The following is a 25,446-nucleotide window of genomic DNA, read 5'->3' as shown; positions in this document are numbered from 1 at the left end:
CACGATTTTGGACAAATCCTCAAGACACCAACCATGATAAAGGGTTAAACATACACAGCAAATTGGAAAGTGTTCATTTAACACCAGGCGTGTTAATTTTAAACACGCACCCAGTGTTTCTATAGGTCCACTATCAGTGTTAATTTAACACTTTTTGTAGTGTTAATATTGAAAACACTCGAGTGTGAAGATATAACACTTCAGGTGTTGTTCAAATGACCCATGGGAGTGTTTTTTCAACACTCAGTATTAAGCAGCAAAACCTTTTAGTGTTGAGGATCAACTCTAGAGAATGCATCCTTTAGATGAATTGACACCAGGAAGTGCTAAATATTCACACTAGTAAATAACCATTATTTGTCTGGTTCTCACCCACTTAAATCAAGCCTGCAAGTTGTAGGTGACTTAAACATTAGCAATAAAGGATTCCTTACAAGAGTAGTGACTCTGCTTTGTTTCATTTATTTAGGCCAAAGTGAAAACAGTGCATCACAGGGTCGTCACAGTGAAAATTGTGCATCACAGGCACATTAAAATGAAATCAGTGCATCACAGTTGCATCAGAATTAAAACAGTGCATCACATATAGTACATGTACTGAGGCTACTCTGATCCATCACAGGCGCATCAGTGAAAACAGTGCATCACAGGCGCATCAGAATGAAATCAGTGCATCAGAATGAAATCAGTACATCACAGGCACATCAGAATGAAATCAGTGCATCAGAATGAAATTAGTACATTACAGGCGCACCAGAATGAAATCAGTACATCACAGGCGCACCAGAATGAAATCAGTGCATCAGAATGAAAATCAGTCCTGCAGGAGGCTACAGTCAGGATGGTTTATTTTGCATTCCTCCTTCATTCTTTCAATGCCTAGTAAAGATTAGTTCAATACCAGTAAATTTCGTCAGAATAAGAAAAGTGAGAGTTTGTTTCAAATTCATGATCCAATGAGCATATGTTGACAATTATATTACTGTTATTTACTTGGTTCAAAAGTGGTGTAGCAGACACACCCCCAAGTAGCTCCATATCATGCACGTCATTAGTCACCTATGACAGAAACACACATACGCACAGGTAAAGCTCTTGATTTTTAAATAATGTTCCCACTTCATTGGATAGTCGCATATATTGTATGGTCCATATATACACTCAAATTATACACAAACTATTAACTGCAACTTTGTTGACAAGCAAACACTTGCTGGAACTAAGTTTAGGTTTAAGGGTAGGGGTAACGTTAGCCACAAACATTAGCTGTATTTGATGCTGGTCCTGCATTGCCATCAGAACTCCTTTTCTGTGTGAACTTAGCTCTGATGATTGCAACCTCTGTTTTGCAGACAAGAGGTTGTCTTTCTTTTTTGAATGTATTTTTTATCATCCCATGCCATGATTCCTTAGTAAAGGAGAATGGAGATTTAGTTATTAGTAATGACCACACAATACTGTGAATTGTGTAAAAAAAAAAGAGTACAAATATCACTCACATATCCTTGTCCTGTACGGTCCCTTAGAAATGGGTAGTTGGCCACCAATGATGTACAGACGTCGGTATATTGTCTGCTTGTAGGGTACCTTTGAAAATAGTAAATCAATGTAGTGTTCCAGCAGCATAACAAATCCCATGACTACGCACACACACAAACAAACTCACATGATGTGCCAATTTATAAAAACTGACCAGTTATATGTGCACATGGTATTACATTTTACATTACATATCAAATTAAACTTGGATGATTTGGCTCCTCCACTTGGACTAATGAGTGGGAGAGTGGACATCTTCACTCTGTTTACACTGCAGGACTTTGGGGAACTCAGGAAGGGTGAATATTGTGGGCCACAGTTTTGTGTTGGTTGGTGGATGGTGGTTGTTGGTTGGTAGTAGGGGCTGGTAGCAAATTGTGGTGGGTTGGTCTTGTTGGAGAGAGCTGAGACATAGAAGCATATACGTTTACATGTTTAGTTCTGTCGTCACAAATACAAAGCAGATTGAGCGTCGTCCAGGGTAGGGGAGGGAATGGCCGGCAGGGATGTAGCTCAGTTGGTAGAGCATGTTGTTTGTAACGCCAGGGTTGTGGGTTCGATTCCCACGGGGGGCCAGTATAAAAAAATAAATAATAATGTATGCACTCACTAACTGTAAGTCGCTCTGGATAAGAGCGTCTGCTAAATGACTAAAATGTAAAAAAAATTAAATGTAAAATCTATACAGCAAGAAACAAGGTATGAATTCTTGTTATGGTATTACAAGTTCAATAGCTTTGTTGTACAAGGAACAATTATATAGAGCTCATTATACACTGCTCAAAAAAATTAAGGGAACACTAAAATAACACATCCTAGATCTGAATGAATGAAATAATCTTAAATACTTTTTTCTTTACATAGTTGAATGTGCTGACAACAAAATCACACAAAAATTATCAATGGAAATCAAACGTATCAACCCATGGAGGTCTGGATTTGGAGTAACCCTCAAAATTAAAGTGGAAAACCACACTACAGGCTGATCCAACTTTGATGTAATGTCCTTAAAACAAGTCAAAATTAGGCTCAGTAGTGTGTGTGGCCTCCACGTGCCTGTATGACCTCCCTACAACGCCTGGGCATGCTCCTGATGAGGTGGCGGATGGTCTCCTGAGGGATCTCCTCCCAGACCTGGACTAAAGCATCCGCCAACTCCTGGACAGTCTGTGGTGCAACGTGGGGTTGGTGGAATGGAGCGAGACATGATGTCCCAGATGTGCTCAATTGGATTCAGGTCTGGGGAACGGGCGGGCCAGTCCATAGCATCAATGCTTTCCTCTTGCAGGAACTGCTGACACACTCCAGCCACATGAGGTCAACCGCACCAGCATATGGTCTCGCAAAGGGTCTGATGATCTCATCTCGGTACCTAATGGCAGTCAGGCTACCTCTGGCGAGCACATGGAGGGCTGTGCGGCCCCCCAAAGAAATGCCACCCCACACCATGACTGACCCACCGCCAAACCGGTCATGCTGGAGGATGTTGCAGGCAGCAGAACGTTCTCCACGGCGTCTCCAGACTCTGTCACGTCTGTCACATGTGCTCAGTGTGAACCTGCTTTCATCTGTGAAGAGCACAGGGCGCCAGTGGCGAATTTGCCAATATTGGTGTTCTCTGGCAAATGCCAAACGTCCTGCACGGTGTTGGGCTGTAAGCACAACCCCCACCTGTGGACGTTGGGACCTCATACCACCCTCATGGAGTCTGTTTCTGACCGTTTGAGCAGACACATGCACATTTGTGGCCTGCTGGAGGTCATTTTGCAGGGCTCTGGCAGTGCTCCACCTGCTCCTCCTTGCACAAAGGCGGAGGTAGCAGTCCTGCTGCTGGGATGTTGCCCTCCTACGGCCTCCTCCACGTCTCCTGATGTACTGGCCTGTCTCCTGGTAGCGGCTCCTTGCTCTGGACACTACGCTGACAGACACAGCAAACCTTCTTGCCACAGCTCGCATTGATGTGCCATCCTGGATGAGCTGCACTACCTGAGCCACTTGTGTGGGTTGTAGACTCAGTCTCATGCTACCACTAGAGTGAAAGCACCACCAGCATTCAAAAGTGACCAAAACATCAGCCAGGAAGCATAGGAACTGAGAAGTGGTCTGTGGTCACCACCTGCAAAACCAGTCCTTTATTGGGGGTGTCTTGCTAATTGCCTATAATTTCCACCTGTTGTCTATTCCATTTGCACAACAGCATGTGACATTTGTTGTCAATCAGTGTTGCTTCCTAAGTGGACAGTTTGATTTCACAGAAGTGTGATTGACTTGGAGTTACATTGTGTTGTTTAAGTGTTCCCTTTATTTTTTTGAGCAGTGTATTAAAAAATAGTTGATAAATGCCTCACAGTTACATACTTCTTTAAATTTCCAATTATTTTAGCAAATCGAACTTGAGTTTTTATGACAGGAAACAGCTGTTCGATCATCCTGTCGTTCAAGCCCATGAGTGTCTCACTATCGATGAGGTTGTCTGTTGAGTAAAGTTGAGAAAGTTTTATTAGATATGAGATATTAATCAAATCTCTCTCTCTACTGCACCTGCTATTTCAACCTCTAAATGCCCAGCTATGAAAAGCCAAGTGACATTTACTCCTGATGTACTGACCTATTGCAACCTCTACAACCACTGTGATTATTATTTGACCCTGCTGGTCATCTATGAACGTTTGAACATCTTGGAGAAAAATCTGGCCTTAATGGCCATGTACTGTTATAATCTCCACCAGGCACAGCCAGAAGGGGACTGGCCACCCTTCAGAGCCTGGTTCCTCTCTAGGTTTCTGCCTTTCTAGGGAGTTTTTCCTAGCCACCGTGCTTCTACATCTGCATTGCTTGCTGTTTGGGGATTTAGGCTGGGTTTCTATATAGCACTTTGTGACATCTGCTGATGTAAAAAGGACTTTATAAATAAAGTTTGATTGATTGATTGATTGATTGAATAGCAGTAGTTGTTTTACAGGATTTTATATTGCATTGGAGTCAAGACTGGAGCCAAGTCTACAGACCAAGACCCATCCTCTTAAAACCAAGGACCAGGATATCAAAAGCTATGACGCGATCACAACCAGTTTAAATGCTGAAACACAAGACGCAAGACTCCATCTCAATTTTAGTCATATTTTAGACAAAAATCACCTGCAAATCCAATGCCGGAGAGGGATTGTGAGTCTCCCCTCGGGATCAAGGTAGCTGTCCAGACCATGGAATGCCAGTTCCTCCCCAGGCACCACGGCTGCCCACTGGAGACTGTCCTCAACCACATGGGCATGTGCATGGCTGTTGAAACTAGAGGGAGTCATGAGCTTTCCACACAAATACCAGCTGCCCAATATGCCGTATATGTGGTTTACTTTGAAGAACACTGGAATCTCCTCAGTGTGAGCCATCCCAATCACCAGACAATCACCAATCTTGTATGACACGCTGTCTACAGTGATGCAGTTCGTTTTGCTGACATGGTCTGGATTCAGATCCTCCCCAATTCAGATCCTCTAGCCTGCAGAGCACAAGTGACAGAGACCGGGAGGGCACGAATTGGGATGTCTCGTGTCTGCCCAGAGTGGTACTGTGCTTCCTAAGCAAGTGTTCTTTGACTGCTCCCAGCATGGTCTCATCTGGTGTCTTTTGGCCACTGTCTTTGCAATGTTTTTGTAGTTGCAGATGACATGCAATTCTCTTGAAGTACTGATGTTTGGCTTCAAAGCGCATACACGACAGATGGATAAGTGGTCCATATGCCATCAGCAGTCGGGGGTGATGGATCAGAAAGTGCATCTTGGGTGTTTGCTTTTTTGGGAAGACTTCTTGAAAAAGAGCATGCAATTCCATAATTTTCTCTTCCAGGTATGGTCCCTAAGACCTTTTGATGGTAGGTGTCATGATTATGTCCCCAATGTCTCTCAGTAACAGGTACATTTCCCATGCATCACAACTAACTATTTGGGACCCAATCATTTGGGGAAGGTGGTGAATTTCTCAGATCCACGCCCAGCCAGATGCCCATTATTCCTCAGGACATGCTCAGATAGTGGTGGTGGTCTGGATGATCTGTCGTAGTTGCTATAGGGGAAGTTATCAATCTCGTAATTTAGCAACATCATGGGAAGAGAGCTTGTCAGCGGAGATTGTGGCAATGGTGGCACGAAAGACCTTGCTTTCTCCGTTGCACTCCAAAGAAATACCTTGTGTCTCCAGCAGTCTGATATCATCAAGCAGAGGCTGGAAGACTTCATAACTTGTTACTCCTTTCTGAATTAGCTTGTGTTGTATCTGGGTGGAGAGGTAAATGTTTTGCAGCTGAGATGTGTGTTTCTTGTCAAGATTGCCAATTTTGAAATACGCAGCTGAAAGCTTGTGTTTTCCTTTTTTTGATCCAAGTGGATTGACAACCTCAAATTAATCTATATAAAAAAGCCGCATTGTTTGTTTTTGCGTGAGCAAGGGATTGCTCTTGAAAAAATTCCCATCTGTGAAATCAGTCAAGATTTCATCGTTGGCAGGTTGGTCTTCTCTATTTAAGCTCGCCCAAACATCTTCATTTTGTGCCACCTTCTTCAAAAGGTTGGGTAGTGGGATGTACTGAAAACTGCCTCTGTCCTGTTCTTCACCACTCAGATGTATCTCTTGGTCTAACCATTCCCATTTCTTCACAGCAGTATTGCTCCAGCATCCACTCTGTGTTGATGCTTCTCATGCACTCTTCAAAAACGTTTGTCTGGTTTAAAAAGCTCACACAAGTCATTGTCCTCATCAACATTGATGTGAATGTTTCTAAGACGGAATTTCAAAGCATCACTGTAATGGGACATAAATTAATTAAAAATAGAATGAAGATCCTCCACTATACTGCTCTGCACAGTCGCAGGAACACAATGCTTCTCTCTGATCTTCAACATAAAAAGGCAGAGGTTTCTCTTAAGGCCTCTAACCAGGTCTTCAGTTTTGAAGTCCAAGGACTCAATAACATTAGTTGCAGGCGCCCACACGAGATCAGAGTCATCGTCGTTCACATTTTCCTCAATGTAGTCAGGCATTAGGCATACAGTGGGGGAAAAAAGTATTTAGTCAGCCACCAATTGTGCAAGTTCTCCCACTTAAAAAGATGAGAGGCCTGTAATTTTCATCATAGGTACACGTCAACCATGACAGACAAAATGAGAAAAGAAAATCACATTGTAGGATTTTTAATTTATTTATTTGCTAATTATGGTGGAAAATAAGTATTTGGTCAATAACAAAAGTTTCTCAATACTTTGTTATATACCCTTTGTTGGCAATGACACAGGTCAAACATTTTCTGTAAGTCTTCACAAGGTTTTCACACACTGTTGCTGGTATTTTGGCCCATTCCTCCATGCAGATCTCCTCTAGAGCAGTGAGTTTTGGGGCTGTCGCTGGGCAACACGGACTTTCAACTCCCTCCAAAGATTTTCTATGGGGTTGAGATCTGGAGACTGGCTAGGCCACTCCAGGACCTTGAAATGCTTCTTACGAAGCCACTCCTTCGTTGCCCGGGCGGTGTGTTTGGGATCATTGTCATGCTGAAAGACCCAGCCACGTTTCATCTTCAATGCCCTTGCTGATGGAAGGAGGTTTTCACTCAAAATCTCACGATACATGGCCCCATTCATTCTTTCCTTTACACGGATCAGTCGTCCAGGTCCCTTTGCAGAAAAACAGCCCCAAAGCATGATGTTTCCACCCCCATGCTTCACAGTAGGTATGGTGTTCTTTGGATGCAACTCAGCATTCTTTGTCCTCCAAACACGACGAGTTGAGTTTTTACCAAAAAGTTATATTTTGGTTTCATCTGACCATATGACATTCTCCCAATCCTCTTCTGGATCATCCAAATGCACTCTAGCAAACTTCAGACGGGCCTGGACATGTACTGGCTTAAGCAGGGGGACACGTCTGGCACTGCAGGATTTGAGTCCCTGGCGGCGTAGTGTGTTACTGATGGTAGGCTTTGTTACTTTGGTCCCAGCTCTCTGCAGGTCATTCACTAGGTCCCCCCGTGTGGTTCTGGGATTTTTGCTCACCGTTCTTGTGATCATTTTGACCCCCACGGGGTGAGATCTTGCGTGGAGCCCCCAGATCGAGGGAGATTATCAGTGGTCTTGTATGTCTTCCATTTCCTAATAATTGCTCCCACAGTTGATTTCTTCAAACCAAGCTGCTTACCTATTGCAGATTCAGTCTTCCCAGCCTGGTGCAGGTCTACAATTTTGTTTCTGGTGTCCTTTGACAGCTCTTTGGTCTTGGCCATAGTGGAGTTTGGAGTGTGACTGTTTGAGGTTGTGGACAGGTGTCTTTTATACTGATAACAAGTTCAAACAGGTGCCATTAATACAGGTAACGAGTGGAGGACAGAGGAGCCTCTTAAAGAAGAAGTTACAGGTCTGTGTGAGCCAGAAATCTTGCTTGTTTGTAGGTGACCAAATACTTATTTTCCACCATAATTTGCAAATAAATTCATAAAAAATCCTACAATGTGATTTTCTGGACAAACATTTTTTTGTGAAGACTTACAGAAAACGTTTGACCTGTGTCATTGCCAACAAAGGGTATATAACAAAGTATTGCGAAACATTTGTTATTGACCAAATACTTATTTTCCACCATCATTTGCAAATAAATTCATAAAAAATCCTACAATGTGATTTTCTGGATTTTTTTTTCTCATTTTGTCTGTCATAGTTGACGTGTACCTACGATGAAAATTACAGGCCTCTCATCTTTTTTAAGTGGGAGAACTTGCACAATTGGTGGCTGACTAAATACTTTTTTTTCCCCCACTGTATCGGTCAGCAAATCTTTGTGTTTTCTGTATATATGTGTCCTATATGGCACAAAGCATTTTCATGTTTTCATGCAACCTCCAAGTCCACATGTTAACAGGAACCCTGGCTCACTCTGGTGATACAGACCAATGTGGTGAATCTGTTTTATGAGCAAAAAAAAATGCCTGTTGCATATTGGGCAGTTATACAAAGCAGGCATTTTGACTGGTGTTGACTGGATGTCACACCCTGGCTCTGGGGACTCTATATGTTGAGCCAGGGTGTGTAGATTCCATGTGTTTATGTTCTGTGTGGGAGTTCTAGTTGTTGCTTTTCTATGTTGGCCAGAGTGGCTCCCAATCAGAGGCAACGAGTGTCAGCTGTTGCTGGTTGTCTCTGATTGGGAGCCATATTTAAACAGTCTGTTTCCTTTAGTGTTTGTGGGATCTTGTTTCCGTTTGGTTTGTTTCTGTGTTAAACCGTAGGACTGCACGTTTATTTGTTTTGTTGTTATATTATCACTAAAGATAATAAAGTTAAGTATGTTCGCAACTAACGCTGCGCATTGGTCTACTCCGTATAACGATCGTGACAGAAGATCCCACCATACCAGGACCAAGCAGCGTGTCCAGGAGCAGGCAGCCTGGACGTGGGAGCAAATATTGGACGGGCAGGGGTCCTGGACCTGGGAGGAAATCCAGGCCGGGATGGACCGCCGTCCATGGAGTGAGACGGTAGAGGCGCGACGGAGAGAGGAGCAACGGCGTCAACAGTGTCGTCGTCGGACGGACGAGAGGCAACCCCAATAAATTTTTAGGGTGGGGCACATGACATGGACGACGGGGCTGCTGGAGGCAGATAAGGGGCGAATTCAGAAGGCCACCAGGTTACGGGAGCCATTGGTGAGAAGAGGGAAGGAAGATGTAGAGGCGCGGCGAGAGGTACTGAGGTGTATTGCCAGTCCGGTCCGGCCCGTTCCTGATCCCCGTTTAAGGCCAGTGGTGTGTGTTCCCAGTACGGTCCGGCCTGTTCCTGCCCCTCGCACCAAGTGTACGGTGCGCGTCGCCAGCCCGGCCCGGCCTGTTCCTGCTCCTCGCACCAAGTGTACGGTGTGCTTGCCAGCCCGGCCTGTTCCTGCCCCTCGCACCAAGTGTACGGTGCGCGTCGCCAGCCCGGCCCGGCCTGTTCCTGCCCCTCGCACCAAGTGTACGGTGCGCGTCACCAGCCCGGCCCGGCCTGTTCCTGCCCCCCGCACCAAGCCTACGGTGCGCGTCGCCAGCCCTGCCCGGCCTGTTCCTGCCACTCGCACCAAGCCTACGGTGCGCGTCGCCAGCCCGGCCTGTTCCTGCCCCCCGCACCAAGCCTACAGTGCGCGTCGCCAGCCCGGCCCGGCCTGTTCCTGCCCCCCGCACCAAGCCTACGGTGCGCGTCGCCAGCCCTGCCCGGCCTGTTCCTGCCACTCGCACCAAGCCTACGGTGCGCGTCGCCAGCCCGGCCCGGCCTGTTCCTGCCACTCGCACCAAGCCTACGGTGCGCGTCGCCAGCCCGGCCCGGCCTGTTCCTGCCACTCGCACCAAGCCTACGGTGCGCGTCGCCAGCCCGGCCCGGCCTGTTCCTGCCACTCGCACCAAGCCTACGGTGCGCGTCGCCAGCCCGGCCCGGCCTGTTCCTGCCACTCGCACCAAGCCTACGGTGCGCGTCGCCAGCCCGGCCCGGCCTGTTCCTGCCACTCGCACCAAGCCTACGGTGCGCTTCGCCAGCCCGGCCCGGCCTGTTCCTGCCCCTCGCACCAAGCCTACGGTGCGCGTCGCCAGCCCAGCCCGGCCTGTTCCTGCTCCTCGCACCAAGCCTACGGTGCGCGTCGCCAGCCCGGCCCGGCCTGTTCCTGCCACTCGCACCAAGCCAGGGGTGCGAGTCGTCAGCCCGGTACGGTCCGTTCCTGCTCCACGCACCAAGCCAGGGGTGCGTATCGTCAGCCCGGTCCGGCCCGTTGCTGCTCCACGCACCAAACCAGGGGTGCGCATCGTCAGCCCGGTCCGGTTCATTCCTGCTCCACGCACCAAGCCAGGGTGCGTATCGTCAGCCCGGTCCGGCCCGTTGCTGCTCCACGCACCAAGCCAGGGAGTGCGCATCGTCAGCCCGGTCCGGTCCGTTCCTGCCCACGCGCACCCAGCCGGGGTGCGCGTCGTCAGTCGGCACAACCCGTGCCTGGGTCACCGGTGCCTGATCAGGTACCGGTCAGCTGCTCCACAACGGAGCTTAAGCAATCCGCTCCTTCGATGTCCAGTCCAGCTCCAGCCTGCGGGACCAGACCGGACCAGGGGCGCTACGGGGGGATTATTGAAGGGTGGTGGTCAAGCCCGGAGCCGGAACCGCCTCCGAGGAGGAATGCCCACCCAGCCCTCCCCTGTTTGGGTTTTGTTGAGGCGCGGTCGCAGTCCGCGCCTTTGGGGGGGGTACTGTCACACCCTGGCTCTGGGGACTCTATATGTTGAGCCAGGGTGTGTAGATTCCATGTGTTTATGTTCTGTGTGGGAGTTCTAGTTGTTGCTTTTCTATGTTGGCCAGAGTGGCTCCCAATCAGAGGCAACGAGTGTCAGCTGTTGCTGGTTGTCTCTGATTGGGAGCCATATTTAAACAGTCTGTTTCCCTTAGTGTTTGTGGGATCTTGTTTCCGTTTGGTTTGTTTCTGTGTTAAACCGTAGGACTGCACGTTTCGTTTATTTGTTTTGTTGTTATATTATCACTAAAGATAATAAAGTTAAGTATGTTCGCAACTAACGCTGCGCATTGGTCTACTCCGTATAACGATCGTGACAATGGAGGGGTAGCCTAGCAGTTAAAGCATTCAAATCGTCCAGCCAAAGGGGTGAAGAAATCTGTTGTTCTGTCCTTGAGCAAGGCAGTTATGAGACCTCCACAACAAGAGCTACCCGATAGTTGGGTTAAAAGCGGAAGTCAAGTTTTGGTTGGACCTTGCAGGCAATTGACGATAAAAAAAATATTTAAATTATAAACCTTGGAAAGGAGAGGTGTAGTCCTCCAACTGATTTTGCTGAAGCCACTGGCAGACATCCTCCACTGACCATCCATATACTTCAGAATTTCTGAAAGGAAACAGAATAAGGTTTCATGCCAGAGTCCAGTTAGGTTATGCAAAGGCACTACCTTTGTCCCCACCAGGAAAACCCATGAAATGACCAAAGCCAACTCACCAAAGACACTGGTGTGCCATTTGAATGCCATTTGTATGCTAATAGATTTCAGTTTGTATTGACTGCTATGTAGGTTAAATGTGCACTTCAAATACAGCTGTCCTACAACATATCCTTACCTTCTTATTGATCCCAATTGCATTGTGTCCATGTTCTGTCCTATAAGAATTTCAAAGGTAGAGAAAATGTGTCAAAGAATAGTCTTGCAAGCATAAAAAATATATATATTAAATAAATATTGAAAGATAAATGGCATCGACATACAATTGAATGCAAAATAGAAGAACATATTGGAGAAAGCACTAGCCAATACAGTACAAGTACTGCCATACGGTAAAAGTACTGCCATGCAGGCCTAATATCAAATTTCAAGCTATCTTTGTACACAAATTGTTCAATATTTTAATCAGGCTGACTTGAAAGATTATACGCAACATTGACAAATTCAGTCTCGTCTGGACAGTTCACCATCCTTAGTTAGTTACCTTGCGTCAACGAAGCTAGCTAGTTCATTCTCACAAAGTGAGATAACTGCTCTAGATTGGAAACGTATGTTAATGAGTGTAAAGCCATGTTGGCTTTATGGAAACAATATCTGGGACAGAATATAGTTCAGGAAATAATACAAACCTAGTTCTGCCTAGTTAGGACATAACGTTAGCTAACGTTAGCTAGCTAGCTACTGTAGCTCATACAATGGTCAAACCCGGCTTTCTAATATTTACGTTAATTCTTCTGAACTATAGCTAGCTAACGTGACAGCTAACGTTATGGAAGCTATTCACAGAAGACATAATTGTCTTCGTTATTCATTAGTATTTTATATTATTATATCAATTATTTCGATACATATTCAGAGCCTAACATCAACCCAACTTACCTTTTTAACTGTTGTCGCATTCAAATGTAGCACAAGCATTTTCAGTTGCAATTGCAAAGTTCCTCGATGAACCCCACCTCTTAAGAAGTTCTTTGAAGAACCTTTTGGGGCTGTTTTTCATTGCCAAGAACCCTAAGATTCTTCGAGGATCTTTGACGATCTTAGAATAACTCCAATTGAACCCTTAATTTTCAGAGTGTATAGCAAATTGGTGTTTGCAAAACACTATTTGCAACACCACTAGCTTGCAACTTGGCAATGATGGAGGCACACATATCTCTTTAGCAAGACACTGTCCATTCTTCTCAAAACAATCTCTTTGAGCGTTATCATGTGGGACACCAATGTCGCCACCCATTTGTGGAGCTTCTAACTGGACTGGAAAATCAACAACATCAGAGGGCCCTTCTAAGCTCAATGCATAAACTACTTGACCAATATCCTCATGAATACTATTCAAATGTTTTCTGAAACCTGAGTATGTTGAAAACTGCCGTCTACAACTATCTTGAGCACAGACCAATCTGAACTTGGTGGAGGGATAGAAGCTATGCTCAATTCTCAAATTAGATATCAATGACTGGCTGTTTCCATCAATGTTGTAGATGGTTGTCTGCACAAATGTGTAGAAGTTGACTAGAGTATCATCATACGTCAGGTTAAAGACAAAGTGGGTTTTGAAAAGTCCATAAAACGCACACAGACCACTAGTTGCCTGGCAGGGAACAAGCCTCTTGTCCACCACGATGTAGTAGTTGTCAATCTTGCTCTGTCTTCTTCCGAAGGCAAGGAGTTATGGCTGTCGACCATGGCTCCCATCAAGATGGTCTTCAATGCTGCATGACAGCAACACATGAAGGGTATTTTTAAGTCACTCTCCACATGTTAAGACAATGAAGAGACAACCCAAAAAAGAAATTACACAACAATTACTGTATCATCTTACCTTATGAAAGTGCACTAGTCTGCCCACAGCATCACTGGCACTGATCTTGGTCCTCTTCCCTCCTGCTGGTGGTGGGAGGAGTAGAAGCAGCAGCAGCAGGGAGGACATATTGTCCAAGTCTGAGGGCAAGAAATGGCAAACACCAAATCATATAAAACTTTATCGCTGAGTTTGAAACATTGCACTACCCATGAGAGAATCCACTTACTGGTTTCGCTGTCATTCTCTGGCAGTTCTTCTGCACACTTCAGGAGGCGACACAAATCAGTGGTCGTAGTCAGGGATCTTACCAGTTTGATGGCTTTAGGCTTCAATAGTGTCCCACTTTTCGAAGAGCTTAGAGCATGTTTCATCGTCGAAAATCAGCAAGTCCTGATTCACATAAAACAAAGTGGATCAACTCAACTTCATGACCAATACAAAATCATGTTCTCAATCAGACAGATATCCTGTAGTTCTGATTCCAAGACATACTACATCACTCACCAATGCTTTGATGTCCAGAAACCTGGGAAAGACTGTGAGGACATCTGTGCTTCTGTCTGGACTACAAACTAGCTCCTGGCGATAGTGGAACACCTCTTTCATCTTCTGATAGATTTATTTTTCATTGGCCGAGTGGACAAGGAATAATATGGCCTTCTTGCAAGCATCACCAACAAGCTGGTGGTCCAGGTCAGTCTTCCTCCTATGGGTTGGGCCTCCCGACTGGAGTTAAATACTCTTCTTGATAGGTCGACGTGAGGTCTTCCTTGATACCGTCTTCAGGCGATAATTCAGATATCCTTTGCCTGGTCAACATTCACAAGGCCGCAGGGCCAGACGGATTACCAGGACGTGTACTCCGAGCATGTGCTGACCAACTGGCAAGTGTCTTCACTGACATTTTCAACATGTCCCTGACTGAGTCTGTAATACCAACATGTTTCAAGCAGACCACCATAGTCCCCGTGCCCAAGGACTCTAAGTAAACCTGCCTAAATGACTACCGACCCGTAGCACTGACGTCTGTAGCCATGAAGTGCTTTGAAAGGCTGGTCATGGCTCACATCAACAGCATTATCCCAGAAACCCTAGACCCACTCCAATTTGCATACCGCCCCAACAGATCCACAGATGATGCAATCTCTATTGCACTCCACACTGTCCTTTCCCACCTGGACAAGAGGAACACCTACGTGAGAATGCTATTCATTGACTACAGCTCAGCATTCAACACCATAGTGCCCTCTAAGCTCATCACTAAGCTAAGGATCCTGGGACTAAACACCTCCCTCTGCAACTGGATCCTGGACTTCCTGACGGGCCGCCCCCAGGTGGTAAGGGTAGGTAACAACACATCTGCCACACTGATCCTCAACACGGGGGCCCCTCAGGGGTGCGTGCTCAGTCCCCTCCTGTACTCTCTGTTCACCCATGACTGCATGGCCAGGCACGACTCCAACACCATCATTAAGTTTGCCGATGACAACAGTGGTAGGCCTGATCACCGACAACGATGAGACAGCCTATAGGGAGGAGGTCAGAGACCTGGCCGTGTGGTGCCAGGACAACAACCTCTCCCTCAACGTGACCAAGACAAAGGAAATGATTGTGGACTACAGGAAAAAAAAGAGGACTGAGCACGCCCCCATTCTCATCGACGGGGCTGTAGTGGAACAGGTTGAGAGCTTCAAGTTCCTTGGTGTCCACATCACCAACGAACTATCATGGTCCAAACACACCATGACAGTCGTGAAGAGGGCACGACAAAGCCTATTCCCCCTCAGGAGACTGAAAAGATTTGGCATGGGTCCTCAGATCCTCAAAAAATTCTACAGCTGCACCATCGAGAGCATCCTGACTGGTTGCATCACCGCCTGGTATGGCAACTGCTTGGCCTCCGACCGCAAGGCACAACAGAGGGTAGTGCGTACGGCCCAGTACATCACTGGGGCCAAGCTTCCTGCCATCCAGGACCTCTATACCAGGCGGTGTCAGAGGAAGGCCCTCAAAATTGTCAAAGACTCCAGCCACCCTAGTCATAGACTGTTCTCTCTGCTACCGCATGGCAAGCGGTACCGGAGTGCCAAGTCTAGGTCCAAAAGACTTCTCAACAGCTTCTACCCCCAAGCCATAAGACTCCTGAACAGCTAATCATGGCTACCCAGACTATTTGCACTGCCCCCCCACCCCATCCTTTTTACGCTGCTGCTACTCTGTTAATTATTTATGCATAGTCACTTTAACTCTACCCACATGTACATATTACCTCAACTAGCCGGTGCCCCCGCACATTGACTCTGCAACGGTACCCCCCCTGTATATATAGCCTCCCTACTGTTACTTTACTTCTGCTCTTTTTTTTCTCAACACTTTTTTTGTTTTTTTATTTTTTTTGTTAAAAATAAATGCACTGTTGGTTAAGGGCTGTAAGTAAGCATTTCACTGTAATGTCTGCACCTGTTGTATTCGGCGCATGTGACCAATAACATTTGATTTGATTTGATTTGTGTCAGGATCATAGAAGTGTTCCTTAGATGTGGGGAAAGGTGACCAACATGGTAGTCAAATAGTTATCATTTTTAGACTTGATTCTATGATGGTTTGATGCCCCTTTCAGTCCACAGAACAAGTGTCAAAATATTAAAGCAAGCATGCTCTACCAGCACTTACATAGCCTTTGGCGGAAAAATGATCTCTCAACGAAGGAAAGAGGGTCACAATTCCAAGAGCATAACGTTCTCTCTGTTGACAAGTGGGAAGCCTCCTGCTCAAAAACAGTAAAGCATACACACTCCAAATATGTTTAACCAAAGTTTTGTTGATGAAGGTACTGTATCTTTCTAGTCTCATAATGATGCCAAATAACATTAATGTGTAGTTTGATTGTTTTGATCCATTGTTTGTGGCCATATTGGCTAATGAGAAGCTAACCCATGCATCTCTTTCATGTGGCTGACTAAGATGGCAATCATCTCTCTCCTGGTTCTGTGGTCCAATGTTTTGGTTGTCTGGTCCTCTTCTAAATAAGTCTTGCCCACCAGGTCTACTAGTCAGGGCATCTCGGACCATCTATTAAGACAAGAGAAACGTTTTTAGGGTTGGTTTATGCTGTCTGAATCTCCATGATGAGCAAACACAGAAATGGGATTATCAACATCCAATATCAGTTATCATTATACCTATTTTACTGCTGCGGAGTCGATGGCCTCATTTCATAAGGTTGCGTTGGCCTTTTTAGATGGTCTTTCTGGAGATCTCAGGTCTAAATCACTTGACGAGAGGGATAATGTGTCTGTGCATGAACTAGGTGTCGAACAGCCTGCAGAAGAAAAGTCTGAGCACAAACAATGGATGAAAGCAATCAATCTATACATCCATGTTATTTGATATCATTATGTGAGACTGTAGAAAGATACCTTCATCTAGATTCTAGATCTTTGATTGTGAGGCACAGGTCTGGATTGGCCTCAATCAGGTCCAGCAGGACATCCTCCTCCACCTCAGTTTGGGAATCATCAAAAATGTGTATTTGTGCTGCAGAGGGCAGTCCAAACCTATTTTTGACTACAAAAATGAGAGAATAATCAGAGTAAAGGGAGATAAGCCACCTAGGGGGCAACAGAATGGGTCTGACCCAAATCAAGCCCAAGGGTTCAACTAAGAACATACATCAGACTGTTCATATATTCACCTTGATTGATGAAATCTCCATAAGAGAACCCAGGATGCAACTTCATGAACTTCTTGCATTTTTGGTATTGGACCTTCACCAACATGTCACTCTGCACTCCCACAAAATGCAATTACACACAATGTCATATTTAAGTTGCATTATGTTGCAAACATTTTATGGTGTAGATGTACATATAGAAACAATCACACAAAATGCCCCTTATACCCTCTCCCCTTTGTCTTCCCTGCAGTGGATCAACCATTTGTTCCAAATGCCACTTTAACTATGTAACTAGTGTGTGCCTTCCTGCGGATCTGCGGCTTGACAAGGCAATATTCCAGTGAAATCAACCAACCAAACTAGCTAGCTATCTAACTAGCTACAAACAGTTACCACCACCACTCAAATCTATAGGAAAGAAACTGGCCAATACATTTGAAGCCGTATTGGCTTGAACACAATGTCTGATCTGTGATTAACAACAAGCACACACCATAAACATGTTAATCTAAATGACACAACCCTATCACGTCTGGCCATGTGTGCTAGCTAGCTAATGTTAGCATTAAGTTACAAGATGTTGAGGTCGGTGTTGTAGCGAGCTAGCTATCTAACAATTTTTGGCCAGACAAACATTCTTAGTTATATGCGTTTTGAAGAATATTAGCCATGTTGTTACCTTCACTTCCTGGCTAGCTACATGCTGCACCAAACGAGGCTCAAATTGATCACACTAGGTCACACTCCAATTAACACCATCCACCTGCTGCACCACTAATTTTAGTTGGCCTCGTGAACTCAACAAACACATGTTTGAAATCACCTAACGGCCCAGCCTAACTCTGATCCTTTTGGATTTCGATTCATTTTCTCAAACAGTATAGTTTGCTAATTTTAGCGAACTAATGAAGTTGAGACAAAGTTCCCGCTAACATTTATCTAGATAGCTAATTAATCTAGCACTAACGTTAACTAACCACGTTAGCTAGCTAGCAACCTTCTAAATCTAAACTTCGTAGATGTAGCTATATCTACAAACAAAGATCTCGACCATTCACAGCCGATATAACACGTTTGGCCACCAGCTAACACCAAATTACTTACCTTTCGATGCTGCGCAATTCCAACTGTCCTTGCACCGTCGGCAATTAGATGAAATGGACGTTTCAAGTTAAAACCGGAATCTCAATCAACACTGCTCAGTGCCACCGCCAAACCTCTCACCTGGGAGTTATAGTAGCACAGAGGGTGTAAAAACAACTTAAATCAACACCTCATAACACTAAAAATGTAACACTAAGAAAATGAACACTTGTTAACACTTTCCAATTTTGCAGTGTACTGTAGGTTTTAAATCAACTAGTACATGTTATTGATATAGCTATGACAGCTTAAACGAGGCCACCAGAGGAACACGAACATGCTCCTGGAAGTGGATGAGGGATTGGATTGGATTTTGGGACACAACAGACCCCTTCTAACGGACCTCTTCTGGTGTGGCGGTGTGTAGAGCAAGCACGCCCCCTCTCTTCCACATCCTACTCTTCTTCAGTGATTAGCCAATCCTTGTCTAAGTTTTGGGCAAGAGTTCTTAAAAAATATGGCCATTTAGCAGATGCTTTTAACGTTATATTTCCTCTGGAAAAAAAGCACAAGCAAACTTGGTGCGAACACTTTAGTGTTTTTGTGTGTGTATGTTTGGCCCCAGGAAATGTGGAATTATGTCTTTAAGACCTACATAAAACAATGTCCGCTGTTATGTTGAGACTCGTCACCCTACGACCTTGCATTGGAATAGGCTTCCCTGGGGGACCCTAAAAGACGCACAGTCACTCAGCCGGGACTAATCGAAGAGGAGAGGAAAAACACAACCGCATCTAAATAATTAACAGCCTGCATATATGAGGACCCTTGAGAGGCTGTCAGAAATGACTGTATTCTGAACATCTGTCTTTCTCCCTCTCCCTCTTACTCGGTCATCCCTGTAGGCTTAGCTTTCCTGATCCATCTCTCCGTCTAAAAATATGGGTTTCCAAGTCTGTCCTGGAAGTCCTGTGTATTTTCCTAACCCTTAGTTAACCGTCTTCAAGTGGTCTGATATCCACACCATTAGTCAATTAATTGACCAATTTAACATAATTACGTGAGGACTGGAACACACCTGCTCACAAGGACAGATGCTGAGACATTCTGCTTTACCACAGAAAATAGACTAAATTCATGTTGCCTGCAACACAGTTAGTAGGAGAAAAGCCCATTAACTTAAGAAGTTGAGGAACAAGAGCCTTGGAAAGTGTTAACCACAGCACAGGGTTGGCGCAGAAAACTGGGTGTAAGAGTTTTCGGGGACACTCTGGAGGCCATGGGAGAGGAGGTTTGGACAGACAAGGTCAGGGGTCAGCGGAAGACAAGCGAGCAGTCCCGCAGAATCTGCTGAGCCACACACTTCTCCAGTCACCTCTGCTCCCGGCCATCCATCCCATGATTACGCTCCCATTCTGTCCCCTTCTCCTCCTCCAGTCTCACAACGACTCGGTCACACAGTGTTCTACACTTGGCTGTACTTGGGACTATGACAGAAATGTGTCGCATGAATGAAGTTGGTCTGGGACTTGAACATCTAGTTCTGATGGGAAAGTCTCTGTTTAGAAAATAGCTATCATACAGTTTGACCATACATGTACTGAAACAGGATGGGCCCTTCAGTTATATCTATGTTCTGGCTTCAGAAAGTTTGCCACTTCTTTGGACATGACATTTCAAGGCAGGAAAGAACATCTGTCTTGACAAATTAGTGCTCTATGGAAAGGGAATACAGTAAGCACTGTTCTTGTTAAGTCAACGCTAAGTGACATAACACAGAGGGAGACACTATTTTAGAAAGGACAGTAATGGATGTTTAGGGCACCATGCAATTACATACAAACAGACAGACATACAGACAGAAGGCAGCCGTCTGTCAGAGTCCCTGCGTGTGGTTGGTATCTACAGTATTACTATGCCATTTGAGAAAATCTAAGTCTAACAGGCCCCAATTAGGTAGGAGATTAAATTAAATGAAACATTTTGCCATCTCACCAGGCCTTTAAAGAAACAGAGATTTGCATGGCCCTTAGCAATGGATCACCAAGAGCTGTGTGTATTGGGGCATTTAATCTGACATTCATTTCCCTCCGCCGTTGATAAATACATTAAAATTTTTATTAAAGTGCCACCCTTAAAAACAACTTACAGCCTACTTTTCATTTAATGCGAACTACAGTGGGAATACGTTGCATACCCGATTTTCCTGGTAATTAGTGAATAAAAACGATGTGGATGACTGCCAAGAAACACAAGAAAAGGGTCACAAGCAAAGTGTTACAAACAACATTTTGGTTGATATTTCATCACAACTTTTTACCCATTGTTACTGATTAGACTTCCATATATAGCAACCAGAAAGTTCAAATTATTAGCATGTTATTATGGGCGAAAACCTGGCAATCTCCATAAAGTAATGTGCCTTCAAAGTATTTTATGAATGCTTTTCATTATTTTATGTGCATCAATAGAGAAAAATAGCAATGGAACTGAGGCTTACGAGTGTTTTGACGATGCATCTTTCCTACAACGGCCGGAAGCTGTAACAAGCGTTTCCCAAAAACACCACGCAGAGAGAATGGTCGCTACGTGCATCGTTGGAGCATGTGTCGATACTGATACAGATTGAAAGGCAGCGCTGCTCTCAGGTCAGCTTTCACCATTCAAATAATTTCACAGAGAGCTGAGTGTCTTTGTCAGAGAGCGATAAACACAATGACAGACGTAACAATCCAGAGGTGCAAATTAGAGCCATCAAAAAGTTCAAAATATTACTCAAAAGCGTCAAAAAACTTCTGAGAATCAAGTTATTGGTTTACCTCATTACATTTTCTATTGAATAATTTTGATAAAGCTTCTATTGTAATGTTGTAATATTTGTCTAGCACTGCAAAAGGCAAAGCCTTAAGGATAATAAAGGGTTTAGGGTTGCCTAGAGACTGACTAGTTTAACTCCCTACACCCATTGCTCAGTTATGAAAGGTTAAAGGAATCTCATACATTTTAAAGCTTTTGCATTGAAATAAACATACCAAACAAAAGTTGGATGTAATTATTTTATAACCTCTTCGAAGTCCTTCACAGTATTTACTGAAAATCTAAAAGTTAAAGTATTGCATTTTCTTTTCTCTACAAGTTTACACCATTCCTTGATGTTGAATATTTTTCATAATTTATTTAATTGTCCTTGTTTTTTTTACAGCTGGAGAACTCCAGAAGAATGGAAGTGTGCAAATCCATTGGACCCTTTCCACTTCAATTATGGTGGATAAATAATATGAATGGATTTTTATGAATGTGTGGAGGGATAAGAGTTGTTTCGTGGAGTTGCGTGACATGCATCAAATAGAGCGAAGAGGATTTGAAACAGAATTGGCATACTGGCAACATTGACAAACTAAAAACCTAGACAGAATGTAAATCCTCAACATCCAATAGCTTCAGCACTATTGACAAATTGTCCAAACAAACCATATCCTTTCAAGCACTTTCTGAAAATACCAGCAATTGTTTGAGTTTGTAATACAATGCATTCCCCGCTACAAAGCCCCATTTCAGAGTTTTGTAAATCAATACCATTACATAGAAGTGAGTTTTTTTTCTTCTACAGTATAGATACTCTAATCAACACCGAAGGGTCATGTAGCTTCTGTCTATGCCCACTCTTAAAAGTATAAAGTCCTTTCTAAATCAAACCCACTGTTCCTGAACTATAAGAGTTACACTACTTCTCATTGCCCTGTATTCACCTTTAATGGAGGACCCGTTCCCCCTCCATTAGTCAGGAATACACCCTGTAACTAAACAAGACTAATGTAATGTGTGGTAGAGACTACTACTTTTACTATTGGTTGCACAACGATCGAAAATCGAACTTGCATTGTTGCAGTTCAGAGATTCACATTGATGGGCTAGATACAGTACACTGGAATATACCACTTCCAGGCCCTCCCCCCAGAAGGTTCATGGGAAATTGTGCAAGTCACATTTTGGTAGTAAAAAAAATGTTTCCTGTGAGCGGTAATAGCCTCACCAGAATTGTGCATTTAAATTGTTTTAGCAAGGTTTAAGTCACGATACAGGGCAGTTTTAAGACCTGACATTTTTACCTGCTGAAGTTCACCGGTTAAAAGGAAAACTCCACCCAAAAACGTTGGGTATTAGTTTCATTAGTACATTGTTGATATAGTATCAAAACATTATACATGTCAGCAATCAAGTTAAGATATAACAAAAACTACAGAATCAGGGAGTTGAGGAACTTCATTTTAGACCTGGGATACATATTACAAAAGCTCATGCTAGTCAATGAACAAAATGCACAACAAACGTAATCTAGATAGATTTTATTTTATCCAGAATGCATTTTTTAGCAGGAAAGTCAGTCCAGATGAGTAGGCCATCAGTGAAGAAGCTTTTCCTTTATGTTGAGAGGACCAACAGAAGCTTCTTGCGCCCACTGGAAACCTAAGAGCAGAAGACCATGTCTACATAGGGAGAACTAAGAAACAAACTTGACAAAAGCATTGTTTCTCAGTCAATTCCTGGGTGACTCAGTGGGTGCACTTTTTTGTTCCACCCCAGCACTGACCGCCAATTTAGCCAAAGGCTTAGGTGAATCAACTACGTAGGTATTGGAGTAAGACAAAAATGTGCACCCCAGAGAGTCATCCAGGAATGATTGAGAAACATTGGACTGAAGTGCACATGTACCTGGATCTGGTTCCCTTTTCATGCCACAGTCTGTGTCACAACAGCCACATGCCTGGTCTTTCCCATTGGCCTCATGCCATCTATGGAAAACAGAGTGTTGCATGTTGTACACAGTCGGTGCAAGTAAAGTGTGGTCCTCTGTAGCTCAATTGGTAGAGCATGGCGCTTGTAACGCCAGGGTAGTGGGTTCGATCCCGGGACCACCCATACGTAAAAATGTATGCGCAAATGACTAAGTCGCTTTGGATAAAAGCATCTGCTAAATGACATTATTTAAAGTGCACAACCTGCATATATACCCAGACTTACCCATTCAAGAAGGAACAGGCCTTGTTCTCATGATCAATACGCGCTGAAGCTGTTGTGGCTTTCAGGAGGCAGGTAATGTATAGCTGTTGAAATTACATTTGTTGAAGCCTCGGAATTGGTACCACGTAATTAGTAGATGTGACACTCAAAGCTACGTCATGGTGGGTACAACAGCCATATTGGGAATACTATTCTTAATTTTTGATTGAAGCTCATCAACTGCCAGTTCTATAAATTGGGATAGCCAAGCTAATTTGCAGAAGACCTCAGGATTGACTACTCACCGATCCAGTGTTCACAACCTGAAACCTAAAGGCTTCTATCTGGAACCGGAGCTTGTCATCCATGGTGCGAGGTATGAACTGGGACCTGGAGCCTGTCAGCTTGGTGTCGACCAGACAACTGAAGGGCACAAAAAAACAAAAATTAGGCTACCTACACTGTTGAACCTCTGGAGGATGCCATTCAAAATGGACGTTGATCTGAAGTGTGGGCAGGTGGAGGGAATGGGAAATGCCTTCCTTAGCAATAGATTAAAGCAAATGATTAGTCCTTGAACTAGATCAAGTACCTTACAAAGGACACTCACCCATGGTTCTCGATGAAGGCATATCTTGGGACAGTGTTGATGTTTGGGATGACTGTGGCTACACAGCGGTCCACAAAGACTCGGAGGGGCACATGGTAGAACTGGACGACAGAAGCTTCAAAGTTAATATTATCTCCAAGAATGTACTCGTTGCTGGGTCTCTCCAACTGCCAGTTATCTGTGAAGACAAGTAAAGGGCATAATCTACTACTCATTTCAAACATAATGCCCCTGCTCTAGTTTGTCAACTGTGGGGTTGGATATTGGCAAAAATAACTGCTGTCATTTTGTTTTCTGGGGTCACCACCTCATTCCAATAACTCAGTGGCAGTTACATTTGCCAGTTGGCAAGACCCACCCCCACAGTTTACAAACAAGTGCAGAGACATCACTTAAGTCAGTACCTGTCAAGATCAATGACAATATGGCAAGGACAAGCCCTTACTCACCAGTCATTAGCCTCAGGGAGAAGTACAGGAACTCCTCTGCAACCTTAGTGGAGGCATAGGGATTCCAGGTGGGCTTCACAGAATCACTGCTCACATCATGCTTTCTGTAAAAGAGTCTCTTTAATGTGAGACCAAAAGTCCAAGGAAGTGCATCCAAAGTCGATTGAACTTACAAAAACACCACAATGCAGGTGTAATCAACTCACCTTTGATAGTGACACTCAACCCAGAGCTCCACTTCTCTTGTCCGAACAACGGGGCTGCTGCCCAGAGTGGCTGGTGTATAACGGAGTGTGAAGACGTAGACCAGTGAATCATCAGTCATCTGGAATCATAGCAGCAAGTGGCATTGTAAGAAAATCAATGGTTGTCAACCTTGCAAAATTATAACGGTGCTAAAGCGCAATGTTACCGTCAGAGTGCTGCCACATCCGTGCAGCTCTGTGTCAAAGATCAGCACTTGAGCGGAAGCATCCTCCCCGGTGACCGCACAGCCTCCCAAGGTGAGATCCGCTGCGTGAATAAGTTGGCCTATACCAAGCAGATCTCGCTTGACTTCCACACGAGCAGCAGTCTCCCCACATTGAACTGCAACGCTATTGGCAGGCACAGGCAGCGGGCTCTGCTCATCAATAGCCAACTGCACCTCTTTGATTGGATCTTCAGGAAATCTCCAGGTCAAAGGCTCATTGAATGTCTGCTTTGACTGGAGGAAAGGGTTTTGAACTTGCTTCGGTGTCTGGACCCTGGCGGGCCATTGCACAGGTCTTGGTTGAAATCTAGCTGGTTCTTGAGCAGGCCTATACTGTGGAACAAATCTCCCAGGGGCATGTGCCACTTGGCGCCGGGATTCCTCTGCCTGATAAATCTGCTGAACTGTAGCTAAACAGCCAAAGGTAAGAAGTAAGATGATTTTAATACAAAACGCCATTATTCTATCTAGTCTCTATATTATATATTTATTGGAATTCTTTGACATTTGCAATAGCAACACTGTTTCTGAACAGCCATTTTGTATCCCTTTGTCTTAGTTTGACTCCACCCCTTGTTTGATTTATCTAATGATCTTCCAGAAGTGTTATGCAGCTGCACACAGACTACAATCTGAACTGGATGTATCTCAATACTTTAAAGTATCTTCATTTATAACAGGGATGGTCAACTCCAGTCCTCTGGGGCCTGATTGATGTCACACTTTTGCGCAAGCCCCAGCTAACACACCTGACTCCAATAATCAACTAATCTTCAGTTTAAAATGCAATTAGTTTAATCAGCTGTGT

General features: G+C 44.5%; 1 protein-coding gene and 2 long non-coding RNA genes across 3 annotated transcripts; all 3 read right to left on the bottom strand.

Annotated features, from left to right (window-relative positions):
* Nucleotides 1–475: 475 nt before the first annotated feature.
* Nucleotides 476–11,695, bottom strand: LOC121539955. Its single transcript, XR_005995433.1, has 4 exons — nt 11,659–11,695; nt 11,343–11,431; nt 1,500–1,587; nt 476–1,408 (listed from the first exon to the last, which is right to left on the bottom strand). It is a non-coding gene; the product is annotated as an uncharacterized LOC121539955 (long non-coding RNA).
* Nucleotides 11,696–15,839: 4,144 nt separating this feature from the next.
* On the bottom strand, nt 15,840–18,503 carry LOC121539954. The gene is made up of 6 exons (XR_005995432.1): nt 18,390–18,503; nt 18,128–18,247; nt 17,042–17,132; nt 16,767–16,914; nt 16,530–16,684; nt 15,840–16,419 (listed from the first exon to the last, which is right to left on the bottom strand). It is a non-coding gene; the product is annotated as an uncharacterized LOC121539954 (long non-coding RNA).
* A 3,934-nt stretch (nt 18,504–22,437) lies between these two features.
* LOC121539953 (zona pellucida sperm-binding protein 3) lies at nt 22,438–25,155 on the bottom strand. The gene is made up of 8 exons (XM_041848605.1): nt 24,579–25,155; nt 24,373–24,491; nt 24,167–24,270; nt 23,718–23,895; nt 23,413–23,530; nt 23,129–23,211; nt 22,820–22,899; nt 22,438–22,573 (listed from the first exon to the last, which is right to left on the bottom strand). The coding sequence occupies exons 1-8, from the start codon at nt 25,095–25,097 to the stop codon at nt 22,509–22,511; spliced, it is 1,266 nt and encodes a 421-aa protein (XP_041704539.1). The 5' UTR covers nt 25,098–25,155; the 3' UTR covers nt 22,438–22,508.
* Nucleotides 25,156–25,446: the final 291 nt, after the last annotated feature.

The sequence above is a fragment of the Coregonus clupeaformis genome, chromosome 26 (genome assembly GCF_020615455.1).
Source record: "Coregonus clupeaformis isolate EN_2021a chromosome 26, ASM2061545v1, whole genome shotgun sequence".
NCBI lineage: Eukaryota > Metazoa > Chordata > Actinopteri > Salmoniformes > Salmonidae > Coregonus > Coregonus clupeaformis.
Note: the sequence above shows the minus strand (reverse complement) of the source record. Positions and strands in the feature narration are given on the sequence as shown.